Source organism: Nicotiana tabacum, chromosome 18 (assembly GCF_000715075.1).
Source record: "Nicotiana tabacum cultivar K326 chromosome 18, ASM71507v2, whole genome shotgun sequence".
NCBI classification, from domain to species: domain Eukaryota; kingdom Viridiplantae; phylum Streptophyta; class Magnoliopsida; order Solanales; family Solanaceae; genus Nicotiana; species Nicotiana tabacum.
The window spans coordinates 127,156,357-127,180,640 of NC_134097.1; the positions used below are offsets into that span (position 1 = coordinate 127,156,357).

The window sequence follows — 24,284 nt, forward strand, 5'->3', positions numbered from 1 at the left end:
GAGGTGTTTGCTCGCATGCCAAACATTTTAGGTAGATGTAATGCCCGATTTTGTCAATTCTTGCTCGAATGTTGTCCCTTTCTGCGAACAACTGCCTTATCTGTCGGCTCTTTAATCCTAGCGTTTGTGCATTGGTGGCGAGCTGATCCTGGAACATATCCATTTGCCTTTCCATCTTTGTCATTGCATTGTAATAGCGTCTCCTGTCGGCTTGGGCATCTTGTGTTTGCTTGAAGATCCGCTCTTGCAGGGCGGAATTTGTTTCCTTTGCTGCTTTGACGCTCAGTTCACAATTCCTCATGACTTGCTGTAGGCGCTCCCTCCGGGCCATTGTACCTTCTGCCCATTTGACCCTCATCCTTGCTATGCAAGCCTCTGATTGGTCTAATTCATCTTGGCTCTGGATGACCTGATTTCTCAAACTGGCTATCAATCTTTCGTCGGAGCAGCGCTTCTGTCGGTCGATGTTATTCTTACTGGCTTGGCGAAGGCGGGCCCTCAGGGTTTGGTTCTCTTGGGCTAACTTGTCTTTTTCAGCCTGCTCTTGGGCGACTTGCACGTTGTTTTCGAATACCATCCTTTCAATTTGTCGCTTCAGCTTCCTAATTTCAACCAGGTAACCTTCCTCTTTTGCGAGCCAGTCCCATTGTTCTTGCGATGACTCAACAAAACTTCGGAGGTGAGGCCGTTTGGTTGGCCGTTTCACGATGCTCTTCTTGTTCTGCCAAGTGAGGTAGGCCGGCGAGACTTCACCCCTAGACACATCATTTACCCGGGTATTTGCCGTCAAGTACTGGCATTCACTCCATATGCAACGAACTGTCTTTTCAGGAAATTGGCCGTCACTGCTGACCTCGACTGCATAAGTGCTGAGATCTTCGTCCGGGTGTAGTACTTGACATCTTCCCAACTGTCTCATTACCCTGTAAGGGGCATAAGGTTGAATACCCCTGAGTCCCATCAAGAGGAAGTGAGGACCAGTGGCGGGCATGTATATGATTTCTTCCACAGAGAGCCAATCCAAAGTCCAGTTTATTTGGTCTGCGGTGATGATCCGGAGATAGGATATCCACTCTTCAAACCCTCCCGGTGATCGGAAACCTGAAACCCTTAGGCTATAACCCTCGATGCAGCCCCCATTTGTAGACATGTAGCGCATATACTGAGGGTGGTGACACAAGTGTTCGATCATCCACATCTGTAACAACAAGTTGCACCCTTCGAAGAAGTCTGCTCCAGCCTTACAAGCCGTGAGGGCTCGGTATATTTCTGACATTATCATGGGAGCAAGGATGCTTTTATCGTTGGTAATCAGAATTTTGACGATTCCAGCCACCTTCAGGTCGATATTTCTATCTTTTCGGGGAAACACCACAAGGCCCAAAAATGCCACCATAAAAGCGAACCGCCTATGCTCATTCCATTTTACTAGATTTCCCCTGCTGCAAATACCACTTTCTGGGTCATTAAATCCTCCTTTGCTCCCGTACCTCTGGTATATGAATTGTAGGGTAGAAAAACCTCTATCCAGTTCAGCGTATGGGACTCCTTTGCTTATCTTCAACAGATCCATGAATTTGTGTGAATTCACAGCCCTTGGAGCGATCAGGTATTTGTGTCTCAAACCTTCAGTGACATCCATGTAACCCGCCATTTCTTCTAAGGTTGGGGTGAGTTCAAAATCTGAGAAACGGAACACGTTGTGGGCCGGATCCCAAAATGTAACCAAAGCCTTTATGATGTCGCACCGAGGCCTGACTTTCAACAAATCAACCAAACCTCCCAGGTGCAGTTTGACCTTGTCTTGCTCCGACTTTTCCAAATCCTCCCACCATAATCGCACTTCCAGGGGGATTTTGCTTCTAACTGTTACCGGCAAACTTGGACTCATGCTCATTCTGCATGTTTATTGGGGTGATTAAGCAAAGATCCAGACTCATTAGACTCAAATCCACAAATTGACACACTATTTTTCTAGAAAAAACGAAATTTTGGTTGTTTCTGAAAAGTACGATGTTACCTTAAAACTTTCGTTATTTGGATTGTACCTATATTTTGAAAAATAAGTTGAGCCCGATGGGGGTTGCCTATGTATCTTGCACCCTGCGAGAATCGAACTGACGTAGTTCAGGCATAAGCCGAAATTTGGAGACACACTATTTTTCTCTTAGAGATGAATCAAAGACCCTTAATAAGACACACACATTTTTTTTTCTTCTTTTTTTTCAAAATTCTGGTAGAGTCTTAACCATTTTCTGGATATTGATCTCTCAAAAATAATTATCTCCTTATCCGTTATTCCGAAACCGGTCAGCATGCAAGCCTTGAAACAAGTAAATGCATAAAGCAAGCAGGATGCAGCAGGATGGTCTTTTCATATCAGGTTGCTAGTCCTAGACGGACCCAACCCCTGTGTTGAGTCCCCTAAGTCAAATGCACATGATGCAAATAAACGTTCCTACTAGGGATCCTGGCATGTGGCTTTGTTATACTAAGTTCATAACCTGGGTATTTGTTCTAGACCTGGCTTACCCGAGCAGACAACTCGAGCCAAGGATGGGAGCTGTGTACCGGTAACCAAAAGGCCATCCGATTTTGCAACTCCTCCGAATCCTCGTTCTATTTTGGCATATGACACTAACAGAAAGAAGTCACGACCAGCGTGCACTCCTCAAGAGAGAGAAGAGAGGGGTTTCGGCACAGTTTATATATACAGTCCAAGTAATATCAAAGCGGTAAAAGCAGCATTTAGCACATTTAGGCTAAAACATATAATAAAATCAGATAATAAATAAAGCCAAATAATAACAATTATTCTAAGCTCGAATTCTTAACCCTGAACCAGTGGTTCTGGGTTCAAAAAAAAAAAACCCCCAGCAGAGTCGCCAGAGCTGTCACACCTCCTTTTTTCCGCACCCGAGGGGCGCAAGGGAGTTTTTTCCAATTAAAGGACAATCGAAACGGGATTTGTTTATTTATTTCAGAGTCGCCACTTGGGAGATTTAGGGTGTCCCAAGTCACCAATTTTAATCCCGAATCGAGGAAAATAATGACTCTATATTACAGTCTGCGTACCAGAAATCCGGATAAGGAATTCTGTTAACCCGGGAGAAGGTGTTAGGCATTCCCGAGTTCCGTGGTTCTAGCACGGTCGCTCAACTGTTATATTCGGCTTGATTATCTGATTTTATACAAGTGTGAACTTATGTGCAAAATTTAACTTTTAACCGCTTTTATCATTTTACTGTTTTTATCAAGAATTGCAACGTTGTGAAAATGTATCTCGAACCGCGTTACAATCAATGTACCCGTGGTCGTCGACACACTTTGACTCCGTTGAGATTTGGATTTGGGTCACATCAATGTGCACCCGAGTTTAAGGAAATTAAATTATTAAAGACGCGCCTAAAGTGACTAGCGTATTTATTTTGGGTAAGACCGTGAAATTTTACTAAACGGTCCATCCCGAAGTCCAAATAATTTTTAAAACAAATATTTACTGAGGGCCCCGCAATTTGTATTTTTATTTGGCGAGGCTCATCTCATTCTTATTTTTTAAAAAATGAATTTGCAACGTCATGGACATGCATCTTGAACCACGTCACAATCAATGTACCCGTGATTAGAAACACATTTCGACTCCGTTGAGATTTGGATTTGGGTCACATAAATGTGCACCCGAGTTTAAGAAGGTAAGATTTATTAAGGCGCGTCCTAGAGAGTCTAGCGTATTGTTATTTTAGGAGGGTTGTGAGATTTGCTAAACAACCCGTCCTGGAAACTAAATGCTTCGATAATATACATTTTAACAAGGGCCCCGCATCTTATGCGTTTTTGTTTGTCGAGGCTCATCTCGTTCTTATTTTTTGAAAGGATGTCCTATGACAACTACGTTTCTTATCGCGTTTGTCTCTACTAATTGAAAACAGTAGATAGTCCTAATTAATTACATGCTTGCAAGTTGTTTGTAACAACATTCAGAAATTCTTAAAAAAAAAAAAAAAAAAAATCAGCAATGAGGCTACATGCATAGTCGGCCGAACAAATAATCATAGGCCCAAATCCAGCCCACGCATGATTGGCCAGACCTGGGCCGCTGCTTGTTCGATGCGAGCCTGCTGGGTCTGTTTTGACCCGGGCTCGACCCTCGTGGGGTTGAGATTGTAAACCGTGTTCTTTATCTAAAAATGGTTTTAACAGTTATATATGAAATTTATTGGAAAGGAAAGAAATTAATTTACAGTATACGATTTTCACGCTTGGCATACATTACATGCTTATACTGCACCATTGCACTAAATCTGAGATACAACCTATTACCTTGGGCATGCTCTTATCACCATCCTATATACACAATCTAACATTCAACTACCCTTCATTGTCAGTATTAGGCCTGAAGGTTATCCCCAGCATCCAAAACAAGCATAAAATTTTCTACATTACATGATATTTAAGGTAGCAAATTATGTATATAGAAAAAAAAACATTCTTCAGGTCTTTTCATTTGCATTCACACTCAAACTTCCAGCTACATTTGACAGTGTATTAGGTGTGTACCTGGTATAGAGGAACAGAAGAAGAAGGAAAAAGGATCAGCTGAGTAGCACACAGCAAACAACAGCAATCAGCAGATTCACAGCAACAACACAGCAACAAACAACCAGCCAATAATGATGAAGCTCAGCAAAGAGTCGGACAACAAATGAACAATCCCAGTGGTGTCCACAGTCCACAGACAAACAACAAATATTTCCCAGAACCAAAGAGAACCAGCAAATAGTCGAGTACCAAACCAGTGAACCCAGAAAAGAATGATGAAACAACAGCAACAACAGAGTATTCAATGCAGCAACACTACCAATTCAACAACCAGAAACAGTTCAGTCAGTGCAAACACAGAACTTGGCCAAGACAGCTTGACCAAAATGCACTCTTATACAACTTTCCGACAGTGTTTGGTTGCAATGTCTTGCTGGAACTCTCTTATGTTTTCAGTCTTTTCTTTTAACTCACAAACCTTTCTTAAGACTTAAAGATTCCAGCCTCAAGACTCAAAATTCTTTCTTTTTTTCTGAAGACTAAAAGTCCAGCCCCTTTTAAGTTCTCAAATGGCCTATTTATAGGCCAAATGAACCAGTGCAGCTGAGCTGCCTCCCCTGCCAATTGGCAGAATACCCATACCCTTTAAGCCCATGCCTAAGCATCTTTGGTGCCAGCCCCTTTGTTTCCCACGCCTGGTCTTTTGTTTAATCAAGAGTTATGGGCATCCTTTTATTATTCATTTCAAGCCCCATACTCTTATGTCTTGCTCCCCATTGGTATTAGTTTAATCCTAAATCAGTACCCTACTTGTCAGCTCATTTAAACTAATCTTTCTGCCCTTTTTAACACCCTAGAATACCCCTGCTTAACCTTGATTATTACTGCCCTGCCTATTGCAGCCTCAGGGCATTTTTGAACTGGCGAAAGTTCAGATTTAAGACTGCCTGGACTGAACCTTTTCAGTCATTTTTACAATGCAAACCAACCATTTTAAACAATGCTGGGGCATTCAGTTAGTGGCAATGTTCAATTAGTCATGCGACCTTATTAGCTCGTTCGATTCATTAGTTATAGAAACTAATCAACGACATTTATCGAGTCGACTATACTAATTATAGCAGGTAATAATCAGTCGCTCATATAAACAATACGTTCGGGGACCTAAAGGGCATCAGACAATTTTGTGTTCAATTACTGGGAACCTATATAAGTTTATTCATGCGACGACTATACTAATCGGACATGCTTATCATAGGATACATTTAAATCATACACAGAACACAATCGACCAAATAAAAGGTCTTTACAGAGAAGAAAGAAATTAAGAAACTATCAGGAAATAACAAGCAATTACCACAAAGCATGCTAATGGCTTAATCAGAACCAAACAAAGAGAAAAGGAAACTTACCGAAAAAGTTTGAAATCAAAACGGACCCAAATCTGACTCGACTTCGAACTCTTGAGGCCGAACAAACTTTAATAAGGGTGTTCTCACATGAGAACACCTTGATTAAGGTCTATTAGACCTCAAACCCTTGTCAAGACCGGCCGGATTCCAAGGCTATTAGTGTTCTAGGTTTTGGATCCCCAGATCTGATTTTTAGGGAGTTGTGGGTAGATTCGGACCAAACCAAGCTTGGTTTGGTCACGAGGAAGGTCAGGGGAGTGGCTGATACAAAGATGGTGAGGTTTGGTGTAGGTCCGGGTTCGACTCAAATCTTCAAATGAAGATTCGAGACGAACGAAAGTGATTCGAGGCAAATGGATAGTAGATCCATGTTCAGGAGAGTGAGGGGGTCTTAGGGTGTTCAGGAGGTGGTCACCGGCGTTCGTGCCGCCGGCTTTAATGGCGAAGGAGACTAGGGCGGCTGCTAGGGTTCGGGGGGTTTCAGGTTTGAGTTTGGGGACGATGAAGGGTGGGGTTGGTATAGGGGGTGCGGGGTAAGGGCTGAGTTTATATATGGGGAGGTTGATCGGATCTGAGCCGTTAGATCATATGATCTCAACGGCTTGGATCTGAGGGTGGGAAATGAGACGGGGTCGTTTGGTAGTTAAACGGGGTCGTTTGGTTTAAGTGAGGGGTTGGGTCGGATTGGTTATTGGGTCGGGTTTGAACACGGGTTGCTGAAAATGATCCTGGACCGTTGGATTGGATTGATTGGAACGGCTGAGATGGATTGGCCTGAAACGGTGTCGTTTCAGGAGGTGTCTGGGCAACCGGATTTGGACTGGGCCTGAGTGCTGGTTGGGCCAGTTATTTTGTTTAATTTTTTGGCCCAAACCGATTTCCTTCACTTTTGTTTTCTAATTTCATTTTTTTTCTTTTAAAACAAAAAATAAAAATAAAAATAATAAATAACGAAATTAAAACTAAACAACAATGCAACATTTTAACACAATTACCACAAAAATTATTTAAGTAAGTTAAAAACCTAGAACAAACGATGCACACATATATATCTATTTTTTGAATTTTCTTTTACTGACCGAATTATGGTTTAATCATCCTGACATACATATTTTGTTTGTTAATGATTAAATGCAAAAATGGACAGATCCACAAATGACTAACAACACATGTCACGAAAACTCAAACATTTGTACAGCGAAACCATTTGTTACTATTTTTATTTTCTTTTGGAGCGATTGCTCGTAAAGCAAAAATCACGTGCTTACAGTAATTAGTCCTGATATTTAATGGTTTGCGACCCTTTTAATGAATTTCTAATTCGTCAATGATGTTTCGGTTTTCCTCCATTAAGAAGGCATTTATAAATTAAATTCCTCGTTATATTACAAGTTTTTAAAAAGTAAAAGTTTTTGTTCGCCAATTAATAGGCTTGACCGCTTGAAGTAACGTGGAATATGGAATAGTGTAATGTCTTTAACTTCTAGCTATTTAAGTAACTCCTATTTTTTTTTCTTTCTGAATTTATAAATCAAGATAAAAGGTTCAAGATTTTGTCGAGCGTGCATAAATTTCTACTTTCTTTATGCGAGTTTCTTGCCTTGTAAAAAGAACCTTTTCGGTAATACAAATTTTAAGGCAAGTAGGAAGCTTAGTCTAATTGGTCGAAGTGTTCCTGAGCTACTTTTGTGCAGGACCTCCCTAATAGCATGGACGGAGGCAGAAGCCGAGCTACGAATTCAGCTGAACTCAACAAATTTTGTTCAAATAATATATTTGTATTAAGAAATTCGTTAAATATGTGTCATATTAATTTAGAAACCATTCATTAGCACTTGAAGTCGTTGTTCTAAATTCAGAACTTATAAAATTAAAATCCTAGTTCTGCCTCTACCTTACAGTATCGAGATCACAACTTCAAGGATTTCCAGCCGACCACATGTCGATTAGTAGTTCCTAACTGTGAAAAAAATAAAAGAAAAACGAAGTTCTGCTCTGTTGGAAAAAAAAATTGTTAACCTAATTATCAAGAAATTTTCTTGAATATCAAAAGGAGAAAAATAAATGCAACATAGCTTCACATGGACGAAAGTCAAAGGCAGATTATTGTAGTACAAATCACGCAGCATCAAATATTATTTTTACAGCATTGGATCTCAAAAATCTAAGTAGTAGTAGGACTGTACTTATTGAAGAATTAATGAACCTATTTATGAAAATTATTATTAAGTTTTAAAACTGAATTAAATTATTAGAAGAAAATATTACTTGAAGTATAGTTTTGAGATCTGAGAAGGCTGTGCTTCAGATCCTAAAAACCCTACCAAAGTCAGCAGCTTAATGCTTGTAGAATTAGTAACATGGTTAATGCACTCCAACTTTGGCCTTTGTGCTGCTCACTCTTCCAATTAATGTTTTGCTAGCTTTCAACTTCTTTCTTAAAATTAAAAAAATTCCCACTATCCTTCAATCCATGTGAGGACTAATTGCTAGAGTTACAACAATAACAACAAATCTAATATAATTCCACAATTGGAATTTGGGGAGGGTAGTTTGTACGCAGATCTTATTCCTACCTTGTGAAGGTAGAGAGGTTGTTTCCGATAGACCCTCAACTCAAGGAACAATGACAACTAATTGCTAGAGTTGCAGATGTTAAAAATGCTGTAATATCTTTTCTCGTCTATCGGGTGAGGAGGTGTGCTCTAAGCATATATACATAGATAGGTTTAGGTGAGCGACCATCAGCGGTATGGGTAGCAGCTACTATTAGTACGCCAATCTAAGGTGTTAGATCTTGTTTTAATGATGCAAATACATGTGCAGGAAATCAATTACAAGAAGTAAAGAAGACTGCTGGAGTGGTTCATGATGTATTAGGAAAGAAATCAATTAGCATACAATCGGCAAATCTGGAAAGGTCTCGCAAATCAGGGCGGAATCTAATCAACAAATCAATCAGCAATAACAACGATTAGCTGAGTTGGAAAAAATCAAATAAGCCTTGAGTAAAGTCACAAATCAAGGGCAGAATCACGGAAGATTGAAGGATACGAGGAGATTTGGTACGCGACCGCATTTGGAAGAACCAACAATGAAGGAGCAATCTTCATTCGTATCTCTGCTGAAGGAAAGCAATCAAGAGAAGCAACAACTTATTCCTTATTCTTGGAAAGAATCAATTCTTTCCAGGGATCAAATCTCTTGGGTTGTCAAGCCTCTACCATCCATCAAAGTATTTATACCTCGTTGTAATCCCTAGTATTTATACTTTGATCAAACCAAAATCACTCTTTTTATTCTACTGCAAACAAGCATTGTAGTTCACTAGGATCTGCTATGTAATAAGTCAGGGAAAGAAAGAGAGCATAACACTGGTGAGGCATTGTATAAAAAATGAATGCTAGAGAAACTGAGTGAAATTCACTACAAGTGTACTCGGAAGAAACTCATTTACTAAAGAGAACTCCCTTGCAACCCAAGGGGACCGGACTAGGATTCACATTGAATCCGAACCAGTATAAATATCCTGGTATCTTTAATTCCTGCAATTACTTTCTGCAATTTACTTTCTGTTATTATATCTGTCAATTTATTATATTTAGTCGACTACTCAAGTAATAAGTCAACTAATAAGCAATTATTTTTAAAAGAGTTATAATTCACCCCCCTCTTGTACTTTCAATTGGTATCAGAGCCTGACTCACATTTTACTTTTGCTTAACAGCTTGTGAGAAAAAATCATAGCAAATCAGGTTATCATAGGAGCTCTTTTTTAGGAAGGAACTTTACAAGTTAGACCACCATACTTCAATGGACAACATTTCTCTCACTAGAAAGTACGAATGGAAATCTTTGCTAAAGCTTACGATGTCAAAGTCTGGAGAGTCATCAAAAAGAAAAACTATCCCCTACCAGCTAGCACTCCACCACTTGATGATCCTGATGATATAGATTCATACTCAAAAGAGCAACTGGAAGCGGTACAAGTGAATAACAAGGCAAGAAACCTGCTTCATAATGCTATAAGTGGTGAAGAATACGAGAAAATATCGAGTTGTGACACACCCAAAGAGATGTGGGACAAACTTGAGGTCACCTATGAGGGAACCAACAAAGTAAAGGAAATACACATCAACATGCTAGTTCATGATTATGAACTCTTATCAATGAAAGAAGGAGAATTCTTTGAAGAGATTTTTGCCAGGTTTAGCAAAATAATTAGCGACTTAAAGGCATTTGGCAAACCCTACACCAATGGTGATCAAGTAAGAAAAATTCTCAGAAGTCTGCCAACCACTTGGCAGACCAAAGTAGTCACACTGGAATCTCAAGACCTAAACAATTATCATATGATGAACTACGAGGAGAATTCATTGCTTTTGAAAGAACGTATCTGAAAAAGACAAATCAAGAAGAGAAAAAGAAAATAGTTGCGTTCAAAACCTCTATTGAAATGGCTGAAAATGAAATTGATGATCCTGAAGCTCTACAAAAAGAGATTGCTATAATGTCTAGAAATATGGATGGACTGATGAGAAGATACAGAAACACAAAGAAAGGAAGATACCCACCAAGATGACCTAGACAATACAACGAACAGGACAAGAATGATGGAAAATGCTACGAATGTGAAAAATTTGGGCATATTCAAGCTGAATGCCCAGAACTGAAAAGGAAGATCTCTAGAGGCTTCAACAAGAACAAATCCTTCGGAAGCTGGAGCGATGAGGATGACTCTAACCACAAAAAAATAGCAAATCTTTGCTTCATGACAGTTCTGGAAAATGAAATAAACAAAATTTCAGGATGCTGGACAGATGAAGACGATTCAGATGACGAGAATGAGAACTGTTTCATGGCACGAGGTGAAACTAGTGAAGTAAGATCTTATGACTGTGAAAGATGTAATGAATTATAGGATATTCTTTATTCAACCTTGAAAGAGTCTCAAAAAATGATGAATGAGATTAAGAGACTCACTAGGGAGGTTAAAGACTGGAAACTCAAACACGAAGTATGTGAAATTGAAAAGGAAGTACTTTAGGAAGAGTTTGAGGGTTTGCAAATGCAGCTCAACAGCTTGCGCAAATCCACCAGTCATAGTTCTGTTAGGTCAAACTAGACGACTTACAAGTCGACTGGAAAGGAACCAACCAGAACCAAAGTCAACCAGTCGGTCGGACCAGGTGACTTACAAATCAACTGGGAAAGAACCAGCTGGAACTAAGTCAGCTAGTTCAAACACTTATGAAAGACCTATAAGCAAGTCTGAAGCTACATGTCATTACTGTGATAAAAGTAGGCATAAATATTCCTTTTGTTATTTTCGTAAATCAAATGTGTCAGGATGGGTTTGGAAACCAAAAAATTCTGAACCTAGTACTACTAACCCTCCAGGACCCAGGCAAGCTTGGGTACCTAAAAGAAAGTAATCATCTTGTCTTGCAGGAACACCACAGAGTAAGCCGCAAAGGAAAATGGTATCTAGATAGTGCGTGTTCCAGTCATATGACAGGAGATAAAAACCTATTCAAAGAAGTTACAAAAATCGATGGAGGAAGTGTTAAATTTGGAGACGATTCAAGGGGCAAAATAGTCGGTACTGGAACAATTCCCTTTAATAACAATTGTGACATTACTGAAGTTTATCTCGTCGATGGACTAAAATCTCTTGAGCATAAGTCAACTCTGCGACTCTGGATATGAGGTAAAGTTTAAGAAAATAGGTTGTGCTATTGAATACGAATCAGGTAAGATAATTCTTCTTGGAAAAAGGTATGGAAATGTTTATATACTTGATGGTTTTGAAAAGGTAGATGGCCATATTTGCTTATCTTCTATGTCTGATGATCCATGGTTATGGCATAGGAGACTAGGTCATGCTAGTATGCATTTGATTGAAAAACTGTCCAACCATGATTTAGTTGTTGGTTTGCCTAAATTGAATTTTTCTAGAACTCATATTTGTGATGCATGTCAAATGGGTAAACAGACCAGAAATTCTTTCAAAAATAAAGATATAGTATCTACTTCAAAACCTTTGTAATTACTTCATATGGACTTATTTGGGAGCATAGGAGGAAAAAGGTATGCATTTGTTATTGTTGATGATTTTTCACGTTTCACTTGGGTAATCTTCTTGTCTCATAAGGATGAAGCTTTAAGAAATTTTGAAGTTTTCTGCAAAAAGGTTGAAAGAGAAAGGGGACATCTGATCTCAAAAATTTAGAGTGACCATGGAGGAGAATTTGAAAGTAGAGCTTTTGAAGACTTCTGTAATGATCAAGGATACACTCATAATTTCTCTGCACCACGCTCACCACAACAAAATGGGGTCGTGGAAAGAAAGAACAGAACTCTCCAAGATATGGCAAGAACCATACTACTAGAACATTCATTGCCAAACCACTTCTGGGCAGAAGGTGTAAGTACTGCTTGTCATATCCTCAACCGTTGCCTCATAAGGCCAATTCTGAAGAAGACCCCATATGAACTCTGGAAAGGTAAATGTCCGAATATCAGTTACTTCCATCCCTTTGGAAGCAAATGTTTCATTCACAATAACGGTAAGGATAATCTTGGAAAGTTTGATCCAAGAAGTGACGAAGGTATTTTTCTTGGTTATTCATTAAATAACAGATCTTTTAGAGTCTATAATAAATGTACTTTATGTGTAGAAGAATCTGTACATGTTATATTCGATGAAAATAATCCCTTGGTTGAGAAAGGAACTACTACAGGTGGTGAAGATCAAACTCAAGAAGCTCAGGATAAAGGAAAATCACAAGAGTCGACTAATACATCTGGGGTGATCGAGTCAACTGGTGAAAATAGCAGCAATATTCCAGATCCACAAATTGAGTCAACTACAAATGCAATTTGACCAAATGAATGGAGAAGCGAACCCGAATATCCTCAGAAATTTATTATAGGGGATCCAAACGAAGGAATGAAAACCAGGGCTACTCTCAAGAAGAAAGCAAACATTGCATTGATTTCTCAAATTGAGCCAAGAAAAGATAGAGGAAGCACTGAAAGATTCAAGCTGGGTGCAAGCCGTGCAAGAGGAATTAGATTAGTTCAGCAAGAATCAAGTGTGGAAACTAATACCCAAACCTGATAATGTGTTTGTAATCGGAACAAAGTGAGTATTTAGAAACAAGTTGAACGAGGATGGAAAGGTCATAAGAAATAAAGCTAGACTAGTTGCTCAGGGCTATTCACAACTAGAAGGAGGTGACTATGATGAGACTTTTTCCCTAGTAGCTCGTTTGGAGTCCATATAAATTCTTCTGGCATACACATCTTTTAAAGGATTCAGGCTGTTTCAAATGGATGTTAAAAATGCCTTTTGAAATGGATTTATCGAGGAAGAAGTTTTTGTGAAACAACCTCCAGGCTTTGAGGACTCAAAATTTCCATACCATGTATACAAGCTTGCTAAAGCACTGTATGGGTTGAAACAAGCTCCAGTGCCTGGTATGATAGGCTGAGTACCTTTCTTATTGATCATGGCTTTACAAGAGGTAAAATAGACACTACTTTATTTATTAAACGATCATCAGAAGGTAACCTCATTATTCAAATTTATGTTGATGATATTATATTTGGTAGTGCTAACCCTCTTTTATGTGCAAGGAATTTTCAAATCTTATGCAAAGCAAATTTGAAATGAGCATGATGGGTGAGCTCACGTTCTTCCTTGGGCTACAAATTCAACAATCCGAAGAAGGAACTTTTATATGTCAGACCAAATATACAAAAGAGCTGATTCAAAAATTTGGTATGAACAATGCAAAATCAATTGGCACTCCAATGAGCCCCGCTACAAATCTAGACAAAGAGGAACAGGGCACCCCTGTTGATGAAACCAAATATAGGGGAATGATTGGATCACTGCTATATCTGATAGCAAGTCGACCAGATATTATGTTCAGCGTATGTAAATGTGCCAGGTTTCAGTCAGCTCCCAAGGAGTCACATTTGATTGTTGTAAAGAGAATCATTTGATATCTCATTGGAACTGTATCTTATGGATTGTAGTATCCTCGCTCTAACTCTTTTATACTAGAAGGTTTTTCAGATGCTGATCTTGCAGGTGATAAAGAAGATAGAAAAAGCACAAACGAAACATGTCAATTACTACGAAAGGCTTTAATATCCTGGAACAGTAAAAAGCAAGCATCAGTCGCTTTGTCCACTACTGAAGCTGAATACATTGCTATTGGACAATGTTGTGCACAACTACTATGGATGTCTCATCAATTGGGTGACTATGAGCTTTCATTTAAACCCATACAAATCTTTTGTGATAATTCTAGTGCTATTTGTCTTCAAAAAATCCTGTGCATCATTCTAGAGCAAAGCATATTGATATTAAACATCATTTTATTAGAGATCATGTTCTTAAGGGAGACATAGAAATATCCTTTATTGGAACTTTTGTTAAATTAGCTGATATTTTTACTAAGCCTTTGTTAGAAGAAAGATTTTGTACTTTGAGGAAATTACTTGGTATTATTTGCATTTCTAATAACTCTTAGAACCTATGTGCTCAGTTACTTTTAAAGTGCTATAATTGTCCTTTTCCCACGCCTTAATTACGCCTTCGATTTTTCTCTCTCTTTTCGCTTCTTTCACATCAGTTCGTAGTTCGAAGATGGAAAGCCAATCATCACGTCTTCTCAACTGACAACTTTTCCTTTCCTATACTCAACCGTTAAAACCCTCTTCTTAAGTTAGAAAACCCCTTCAGTCACTCTCATCTCCATCTCCTCTCCAATACCTCTAGCAAAGCCCCTTCTCTACAATGGCAAAACACTCCAAAAATCCCTCTGCCTCCACCATAAAGAGTACCCGCTCCAAAGCAAAATCCCCTTCTACGCCTCCTAAGCAAGTAGACCTAGGGTCTGATCACTCTGAAGGCTTCGCCTCATCTCAGGGAGATTTCTCGGAACACTCCCAACTTCTAGGAGATAAAGCTTTAGGCAAGCGACCCATGGAAGATCCCCCTATTTCATCCACCCCAAAGAAATCAAAGGTTGATTTCTCTGCCTCACTCGAGTCTGACTAAATATCTGGGATACCCCAAATAGGGATCTTTTTATTACTCTTAAAGACAAGCCCATCGCCCATGGGAGGGTCGTGGATCTTGATGATATGGAAGCCCTTAACTGTAAGGTTAAAGAACTTTTTGTTTATCAAGGTTGGGAAAAATTCCTCTCTATTCCTCCGCCTAAGGTATATGAACCTCTGGTCAAAATATTTTATGCAAATCTTCGCTCTAGTAAACCGGGTAGGTTGGAATCTCTAGTGCTAGGTAAGCACATTGTTCTTGATTGTGCCTTGTTTGACTCACTTTTTCAATGTCGTTGCTTTGGTTTCCCTACTATGTTTAAAAACATGTGGCCTGATGACTTTGAAATCTCTTTTGACCAAGCCAAACAGTGCATTGTTGAGTGTCCCTCTGAAATCCTTCCAAACCAATTGTGCCCCAGTGATGTCAGTTTTGAAACTTGGGTTCTGGCCCATATTATGGCAACCACCCTGCTTCCCTGCACTGGTTCCTTTTCAACCTTCTCTCAAAGAGATACATTCTTTGTCTACCGCCTTATCATCAAACTCAAAATCAAGCTTTCCTCATGGGTTATAAATTTCATGATAGAAAGTGCTGAAGATCCCACTAGTTTACCCTATGGCATGGCAATCACTCATATTCTGGAAACCCATCAAATTTCTCTGTCCAACTATCCATTCATCACTGTCTCCAAGTCGTATAATTCTAGAGATTTTGCTAGTATGGGCTATATGAGTATCAAGGGCTCCTGGGTTAAGAAAAGTGAGAGTGAAACAAAGCAGGCCCCTATAGAATCCAAACCTTCACCCGTTGTTCCTCCTCCTACTCTTGCCAGTTCTGAGCTTAGTGAGAAGCTTTGCACTATTAACTCCTAACTCTCTGACATCAAGAACCTTCTTTCCACCACTTAGTCTACTGTGGGTGACATTCATGCTATTTCCAAGGAAACAGGGTCTGACGTGTTAAAAATCAAAGTTGCTGTTCTCAAAGTGAGGGAGAATGCTGTCAAAGCTTTCAAGGAGGTTCACGATAGGCTGGATGGTATGAGCGTCTCTGCAAATACAAACTTCGAACAGTTAAAGGAGGCCATCTGCAACACCCTTACCTATTTCCTGCGCCGCTAGTGTGGATGCTTTTAAGACTATGTGTTTTTTTTTGACAATTTGTTTTGGTGGTTTGTGGGCTGTGGTTTAAGCCCCTGGATAATTATGTCTTTTTTGCTACTGTAGGCTATTTTACCAGCCGTTGGATAATCTCTTTACCTCTTCTGCTTTACTGCTATCTATTCTCTTATTTTCTCTTTGCTGATGACAAAAAGGGGGAGAAAATCTATGTGTATAGGTAGCATATATTGGTATATTGTACAGGTACAATTCGATTGCATACATTGAGGGGGAGTATCATGGAGCAAGTCGACTGCATACATTTAGGGGGAGTATCATGGACAAGTCAAGTCGACTAGTAAAACACAGGGAAGTTGACTGGTGTTTACTTCTTTACATTATTATATTATTTTTCCATCATCAAAAAGGGGGAGATTGTTAGATCTTGTTTTAATGATGCAAATAATATACATGTGCATGAAATCAATTACAAGAAGTAAAAAAGACTGCTGGAGTGGTTCATGATGTATAAGGAAAGAAATCAATTAGCATACAATCGACAAATTTGGAAAGGTTTCACAAATCTGGGCGGAATCTAATCAACAAATCAATCAGTAATAACAACGATTAGCTGAGTTGGAAAGAATCAAATAAGCCTTGAGTAAAGGCACAAATCAAGGGCAGAATCACGGAAGATTGAAGGATACGAGGAGATTTGGTACGCGACCGCATTTGGAAGAACCAACAATCAAGGAGCAATCTTCATTCGTATCTCCGCTGAAGGAAAGCAATTAAGAAAAGCAACAACTCATTCTTTATTCTTGGAAAGAATCAATTCTTTCCAAGAATCAAATCTCTTGGGTTATCAAGCCTCTACCATCCATCAAAGTATTTATACCTCGTTGTAAACCCTTCATTCCTTATTCTTGGAAAGAATCAATTCTTTCCAGGAATCAAATCTCTTGGGTTGTCAAGCCTCTACCATCCATCAAAGTATTTATACCTTGTTGTAAACCCTAGTGTTTATACTTTGATCAAACCAAAATTACTCTCTTTATTCTACTGCAAACAAGCATTGTATTCACTAGGATCTGTTGTGTAACAAGTCAGGGAAAGAAAGAGAGCATAACACTGGTGAGACATTGTATCAAAAACGAATTCTAGAGAAACCGAGTGAAATTCACTACAACTATACTCGGAAGAAACTCATTTACTAAAGAGAACTCCCTTGCAACCCAAAGGGACTGGACTAGGATTCACATTGAATCCAAACCAGTATAAAAATCCTGGTTTCTTTAATTCCTGCAATTTGCTTCCTGTTATTATATCTGTCAATTTATCATATCTAGTCGACTACTCAAGTAATAAGTCAACTAATAAGCAATTATTTTTAAAAGAGTTACAATTCACCCCCATCTTGTACTTTCATAAGGTTGTTCGTAGAGGTAGGTCATAGAGATCTATGAAGGGCTATCTTTAGCATAAATAGCATAGTTAATTATAGAATAACGTGATGGCCATAAGAAGATAGTAAATAAGGTAAATAGTCTGGAGTGGTTGTCTAGATTAGGGTGTCAGCATCACACATATAGCATGTATGCGTGAGTGAGAGGGTGGTCGTAGATGTTTGACCAAAAAGTTTTAAACAATTTTAGTTAAACCAATTTAATAAATAGATAAGGGATGAATCCAAGTTAAAAGTAAAAAATTCTAGATCCAAAAGTAAAAAACTTAGACGGTATGGGCCCGTGTCCAAGTCAACAAATGCTGAGTTAATTAGTAATTAATACGAGGATGAAAATATGCAATAAATATGATAAATGACATTAAATGTAATAAGAAAGAATTTGTCACCCAAATGTCGGATGAGATGGATGATTCTTTCCTCTGACTGCAACGTGTGATAGCAAACAAATGAAATGGACTATGTGTTCTTGGATCTTGTGAGCTAAAGAGGGATATTATGTGATGGAACCAAACAAGAGAGACAAAATAAGCTTTTTGTATATTCCTGATAGTCAACTCTTTACAAGATGTTCTTTCACCCAAGTCCCCAATCCCCCTTTGTTTCCTCTCTCTTCCTATTTATAAAGGATATCCCTAGAAAATCCTAAAAAAGTACAACAGAATATTCCTATTCATAATAACAGGAACATTCTAACAATTACAGCCGTTGCTCTCTACTCGACCTCAGTACTGGTCTCCTCATTTGAGCGACTCCTCGCCACTAGACCGTACTTGATTTCGACCTCGGCCTTAGATCGTCTGTCTGCATTCGCTAAACTAGACCTAATTTTGACCCATACAGTTAGTCCCTCCGCTTATTGAGGTCATCCTCTTGGGAGTCCTTGATGAGCGAATTTTATCTGTATCTAATCACAAGATATTTCGCCATCTTGAATAAGCTGAGTTGGTCGATGTCGCGTTGACGACAGTCTGACACAGAGGTTGTGGTTGGCGTGGCTAACATAGGATGACATCATGACCACGCGCGTCATCATTATGCATCTTCCCCATACAATGCGTCATTTCTAGTGCCTCTGTTGTTTCGATCTTAGTGTCACTGATAGTTTCTTACATTGATCTAGGCACCATAGTACCTTATAAATAGGGGAAGGGAGATTCAAAAATGAGACTTTTCGAACTTCCTACTCCTTTGGCAGTTTGCCTGTTCTTCTGGTTCTTCTCCAACCATTACTTTCGATTTGCTCCTACTTTTTAGTTTTAGCTTTCTCATCGATCAAACACTTTTTCGTTAATACCCTTATTCCGATTCTATGGTATACACGTTTCTTGTAGAAATGACAAACTCCCCTCATACTTCTGATACAATTTCCGATGCCACCCCTTTATCGGTGGTTATGCCTTCCGATAGTAGCGAACCCATGGTTGCGGAAGATGAAAGTTTTCCCACCGTGAAGGAGATAGTTCCTCGGAAACCATCAGTTAGAAATGAATTTTAGAAGGAACCTGGCCCTGCTCCTGAGCAGGTTCTTTCAGTCATGGGGTCGAAGCAAATATCTGAGATGCGGTCTAAATTCCGTATTCCTGCTGACGTCGCATTGTTCCGGCAGGGAACGACTCAATACTAGTTCATCGATCTGGGTATTCGCTTTCTACCAATACCCTTTCTTGGTGGGTTACTCTCTTCATCTTCCCCCACTTGATGAGGAATTCTGCCGTTTCTATGGCGTTTGCCCGACACAACTTTCCCCCTACATGTATAAGGCCTTTTTTATGCTGGCGAAATTTACAGAGTTGGCCGGATGCGAAGTCTCCATTCATCATATGCTGCATCTCTTCACGCCTAGTTTCTATAGGGGGACACTGATTTATCTCCGCCACTGTGGGATTAAAGGATTGGTAATGGGGATGGATGACAAGGCGAACCGCCGGTTCTGGTGCAATTACTTCTTCGTCAGGACCGAGCACGTAGTGGTAGACCCCACCGGGTTCCCTGAGTAGTGGAGCTTCAATCATAAGGGCCTTTTATCATTCGTTACATATTTTGTTCATCCCTAGTCTTTTTGTTTCTGACTTTCTCATGTCTTTCTATTTTCAGCTGGTAAGCGTCTACCTCCTTTGGTTCCTGATATCGAAGGCTGGGTGACTCGCGTATTACCTCATACCGTGGGGATTCATGACTGGATGTCTGTTAACAGTGGTTCGGCTCCAAGCCTTTGATTAGTGAGTCTGATTCCCATTTCTATGACCCTTTCGCTTTCGTTACAGTTTACCACTATCTTGCTATCATTTTTCGTTAAACATGATTTTCTTTTTGCGCCAGGTCGGCGAGCTTCTAAGAAGGCAAAGGCTCCGGTGCCCGCCTTCCGCTAGACAGTCGCTTCGGCTGGAATGGAATTCATACTAGCTGAGTCTGCACGGGAGGGTCGAACCTTAGCTCTGTCTTTGGGTGATTCCTCCCCACAGGCAACCTTTACGTCGATTGAGACCTCCGATTACCGCATCTTGCACCTGATCGATGAGTCATCTCCTAACGAGGGGGAGACGATATCTAGGAAAAGGCGGAGGGTGGAGACTGGAAGGGTCGGTCCTACTGATGCCGAGTTGGAAAGGCCCTTTTTTTGGATGTAGAGGCGGCACCCTTACTGGGCATTGAGGCTACTCCCACGTCGATTGTCGTTACGGAAGAAAGACAGTTAGAGGTTGAAGGGACCTTCGACAGAGGGGAACCTGCATGAGTAGCCGAGGCTGGCCCATCATCAGCGGACGAAAGAGATAAAACCATCCTCGTAGAAGATGATAGGTCGGGCTCCGATATCGACCCTAAGGAGGTGCGGGCCTTTGAGGAGAGGTTCACCTGAGTGGAGATAAGGATGGAGGGGCCTGATTGGCACATAGTCATCCCCGTGGATTACGACCTCTTGGCCAATTCCGAACGGGCAGTGTCGGCCTTCGCTCCTCTGTGTGAAGATTCTGAGAACAGGACACTGCAAATGTTGAGGGATGCGAATCTGTCATTGGGTATATCTGGCATAGCCTTGCGAGTAAGTTTGCTTTTCCCATGTTAGGTTAGTTTATTTTGTATGTGTATTTTGCTTCCGCTGACCTGTCTTCTTTTGTGTGCCAGACCTTTATTATGGAGATTGAGCGTGATCGGCGAGAAGAGCGGACGACCCTCTCCAAGAAGATGGTATCTAAGTACAAAGAGTACTGTTCTAAGCATCGAACGCTAGTCGAATTACTTAGCCAGGACGACCAATTTTAGACGCTTCGTGACAGGCTCAAGTAGAAGGATAAGGAGCTAAAGGAGAAGGATGAGGAGCATATGAGGGCCATCGGCAGGTGCATCATGCTCGAGGGGGTGCTGAGGACTAAGGAGGATGAGCTTGAGGTGAGGAAGAGAGTAATGGCCGAAAACACTGACCTTCAGGAGCAGGTGGCATTTTTAAGGTTCGAGCTTGAGTAGAGCGAAGCAAGGGCCGTCAACTTGAGAGGTGAGTTAAGCACCAGGGTCGAAGAGTTGGACCGAGCGGAGAAAGCAAGATGACCGTTGTGGTGGAGGCGGCAGCTCTAGGAGGCGCCCTTCATGTTTGCAAGTCTGAGCGAGCTACTGAGGTGAAAACTTCGGCGCTCTAGGAGGCAAGACTTGAGGAGAGGATTGGGGGTTTGGAGGCGGACCTATCTCAGCTGAATTAGCAGGTTGTCTCCCTAAGGGTCGAGAAGGTGCAGGTGCAGGCCCAGCCGTCCACTTCTCATACTTCTGCCGCTCCCAGTGTGTCATGGGAGTTGTATGAAATATGGGTTCATGCTAAGGCCCAACTTGACATATACAGGTCCCTGAAGACGGTGTTGATAACCAATTTTTCCTTATAATATTTTTAAAGTGCATATATACCTTCAAAACTATGCATTAACATCAATTGATATTTTTCCATAATTTCTATATTTTTAAATTAATTTATTCTAGTATTTTATTTATATAAATAATTACAAAATTGCATCACAAATGGATCTACAATATTTCATTGATTTAATTTATCTATTTATAGTCATATTAAGTTCAAATTATTTTACAAATGGCCAGATTTACACCTTTTGGTTACAATTGCAATAATTTTGCAATTATAGCCCATGCATACATCACTGCATTATTTTACCAGGAATTGGTCCATTATATTTTTAAAATAGTGAATAAATTATTTTAAAGTACTTCTATGCATGAAAATTATTTTTTCTCATTGTTAATTATTTTATAAAATAATTTTTATTCAATTATTTGGGTATTTAATAAATTGTGACGACCCGAAGGGTCATCACCGTAGTTCTTCCTTGTTCCGCGCTTTCGAGGCCTTGAAAACCTCGCTTTTAGTTGCCTCGATTGGTTTGCACAGTTAGGGCGCGTAACCGGAAAGTTTTTATGTTAGAATATGTGAATTATGTGAAACATTTGATGAATTTTGGTATTAATATGCATAATGTTGACTTCGGTCAACATTTTGGGTAAACGGACCCGGACCTGTGATTCGACGGTCCCTGAGGGTCCGTAGGAAAATATGGGACTTGGGCGTGTTCCTGGAATCAAATTCTGAGGTCCCAAGCCCGGGAAATGAATTTTTGAAAGAAATTGTTTTTCTGAAATTTGATATGAAAATTTGAAATGAAAAAGGGGTTAGAAAATATAGGTATCGGGCTCGTATTTTGGTTCCGACACCCGGTACAAGTCTTAAATATGTGTTAAGCACTATCTGTAAAGTTTGGCTAAAAACGGACGTCATATGATGTGTTTCGGACTAAAAAGGGAGAATTTGAGTTACGAAAGTTGAAGAAAGAAAATCGTGTGTTTGAGGCTTGATCCTATGTATATGATGTTATTTTGGCGATTTGATCGCACGAGTAAGTCCGTAAGATATTTTTAAGGTTGTCTGCATGTTTGGTTTGGAGCCCCGAGGGCTCGGGTGAGTTTTGAATGGGGCCCGGGAGGTCTTGGACTTAAGAAAATGCAGGTTCAGGTGTTGCAGACACCAGCGCGGTGTTACAACCCATATCCACATGTGTTAGTTCATGCCATATATTAGTTAACATAAATCCAAGAAGGAATTATCTTTGAGATGATAAGAAGTCAATCCTATTGGTCTTAAGTTATACAAGAGTGTATAAGGGTGATTAACAAGTATTAGAAGTTAAACGAATCAAGGATGTTGTAACTCGTATTTTCAGGTAATCCAGCGGTGCTTAATACACTCAAGAGGTCATTTATTAAGGTATTTTAATCATATAATATCCGTATCATAAGTCTTGAAGTCAAACGAGTTATGAAACAAAAGTCGACAAAAGTTGTCGCAACTTAGGTTCATAATTTTACTTAAACATTAGGTCAAATGTTTCTAATCCTTTCTCATAATTTACAAGGAATTACGGGGTGATCTACCAACCAAATTAAATATATATGAGTCTAGTTTCCAACGCATTAAACCGTTCATCGATACGATCTCGGAGTAGAGAGATATTCGCGTTTTCGCGAGACTGCGCCAAGCACCTCTCTATGAGGCCCACTAAGGCGGTTTAAGATGTTTGGACCTATATAGGATGCCTCCAACCCGTTTTAAGTCATTTCTTCTCACTATTTTCAGACCTTAGAACCCTAGGAGCATCCTCTCAAGGTTCTCTCAAGATTCAAGACCCAAAAAAGGGCAAACAACACAAATCAAGTGTCGGGAATTCCGTGGCGCTAGTAAGTCTCTTGTTCTTCTTGTTGTTTCTCATTTTTGTGTCGTTCCAGCTCGTGTGGGAGGTTGTTTTAAAGGGTTTATGTTCTGTAAATACTCCCTCATGTTCTTAATATCAATCCTAGGTGATTTCAAGCCTTCTAAAGTGATTCTAGTGTCGAAAAACACTAATTGATCGCTAGTTTCGCTTTTTTGTTGTTGTGGCAGCATTGGAGGGATATTTCATGGAAATTTAAGGTCAAATTGGAGTTGTTCTTTCTGTATAAAGGTAAGTAACCTCTTACTCTATATGTATTTAATATTATCCAAGTTGCGGCTAAGCCATTGAAGCTAGAACTTGTGAAATATATATCGAAAGGCTTGGTAGTAATGTTATTGTTTTGTGGACTGTTTTGCGTTGCTGTTGGGCTGCGTATTTTACTACTATCTTGTGGAGTTTTGGAGGAGGAAGGGTGTGGAGAAACACCATATATATGTAGGGTTATGGGCTGATAGTTATTTCGTAACATTTCCAGGTTATTTGACACGACTACGGTGGTCGTCGTATGTATGGAGTGATTAGGCTGTGTGTGGACTATTTTGGGAGGCTCAATATGTTTATTATTGATGTTGTTTGGGCTGTTTGGTGACTGTTTTGAATGGTGTGAGGTCATATATATAGGGGAGGTGCTGTCCGTTTCATCGTAAAATAGGTTGTGGTCGATACATAATGGTTATGACGCTTAAATGATAACGATAGTATCGTTTCTCTTATTGTAGACTAAGAAGTTTTGACAATTGTATAGCTTGAGATTGGGGCAGTATATACAAGTTATGTGAGGCTATCCCTTTCTTTCTTTTGCACGACTCCGAATGTACATAATGTAATGAACGAGCTTCCAAGATACTCTACTCTTAGAAGCTAGCAGTACTTACATTGTTTTCCCTCTTATGGAACGATTGATGTTAATGTTGCTTCTCT

At 39.8% G+C, this 24,284-nt stretch overlaps 1 protein-coding gene across 1 annotated transcript; it reads left to right on the top strand.

Moving 5' to 3' along the window:
* Positions 1-9,796: 9,796 nt before the first annotated feature.
* On the top strand, positions 9,797-11,660 carry LOC142172686 (uncharacterized). The gene is made up of 3 exons (XM_075236358.1): positions 9,797-10,219; positions 10,555-10,833; positions 11,403-11,660. Exons 1-3 carry the CDS (start codon positions 9,797-9,799, stop codon positions 11,658-11,660), a joined length of 960 nt encoding a protein of 319 aa, XP_075092459.1.
* The last annotated feature ends 12,624 nt before the right edge of the window (positions 11,661-24,284 follow it).

Bases quoted from the DNA above. Each gene is read 5' to 3' on its own strand.
- LOC142172686 (XM_075236358.1), top strand. From the start codon at position 9,797: ATGGAAATCTTTGCTAAAGCTTACGATGTCAAAGTCTGGAGAGTCATC. The intron at 10,220-10,554 runs GTAAGAAAAATT...TACAACGAACAG, and splicing joins CCTACACCAATGGTGATCAA to GACAAGAATGATGGAAAATG. The intron at 10,834-11,402 runs GTAAGATCTTAT...CTTGTCTTGCAG, and splicing joins CACGAGGTGAAACTAGTGAA to GAACACCACAGAGTAAGCCG.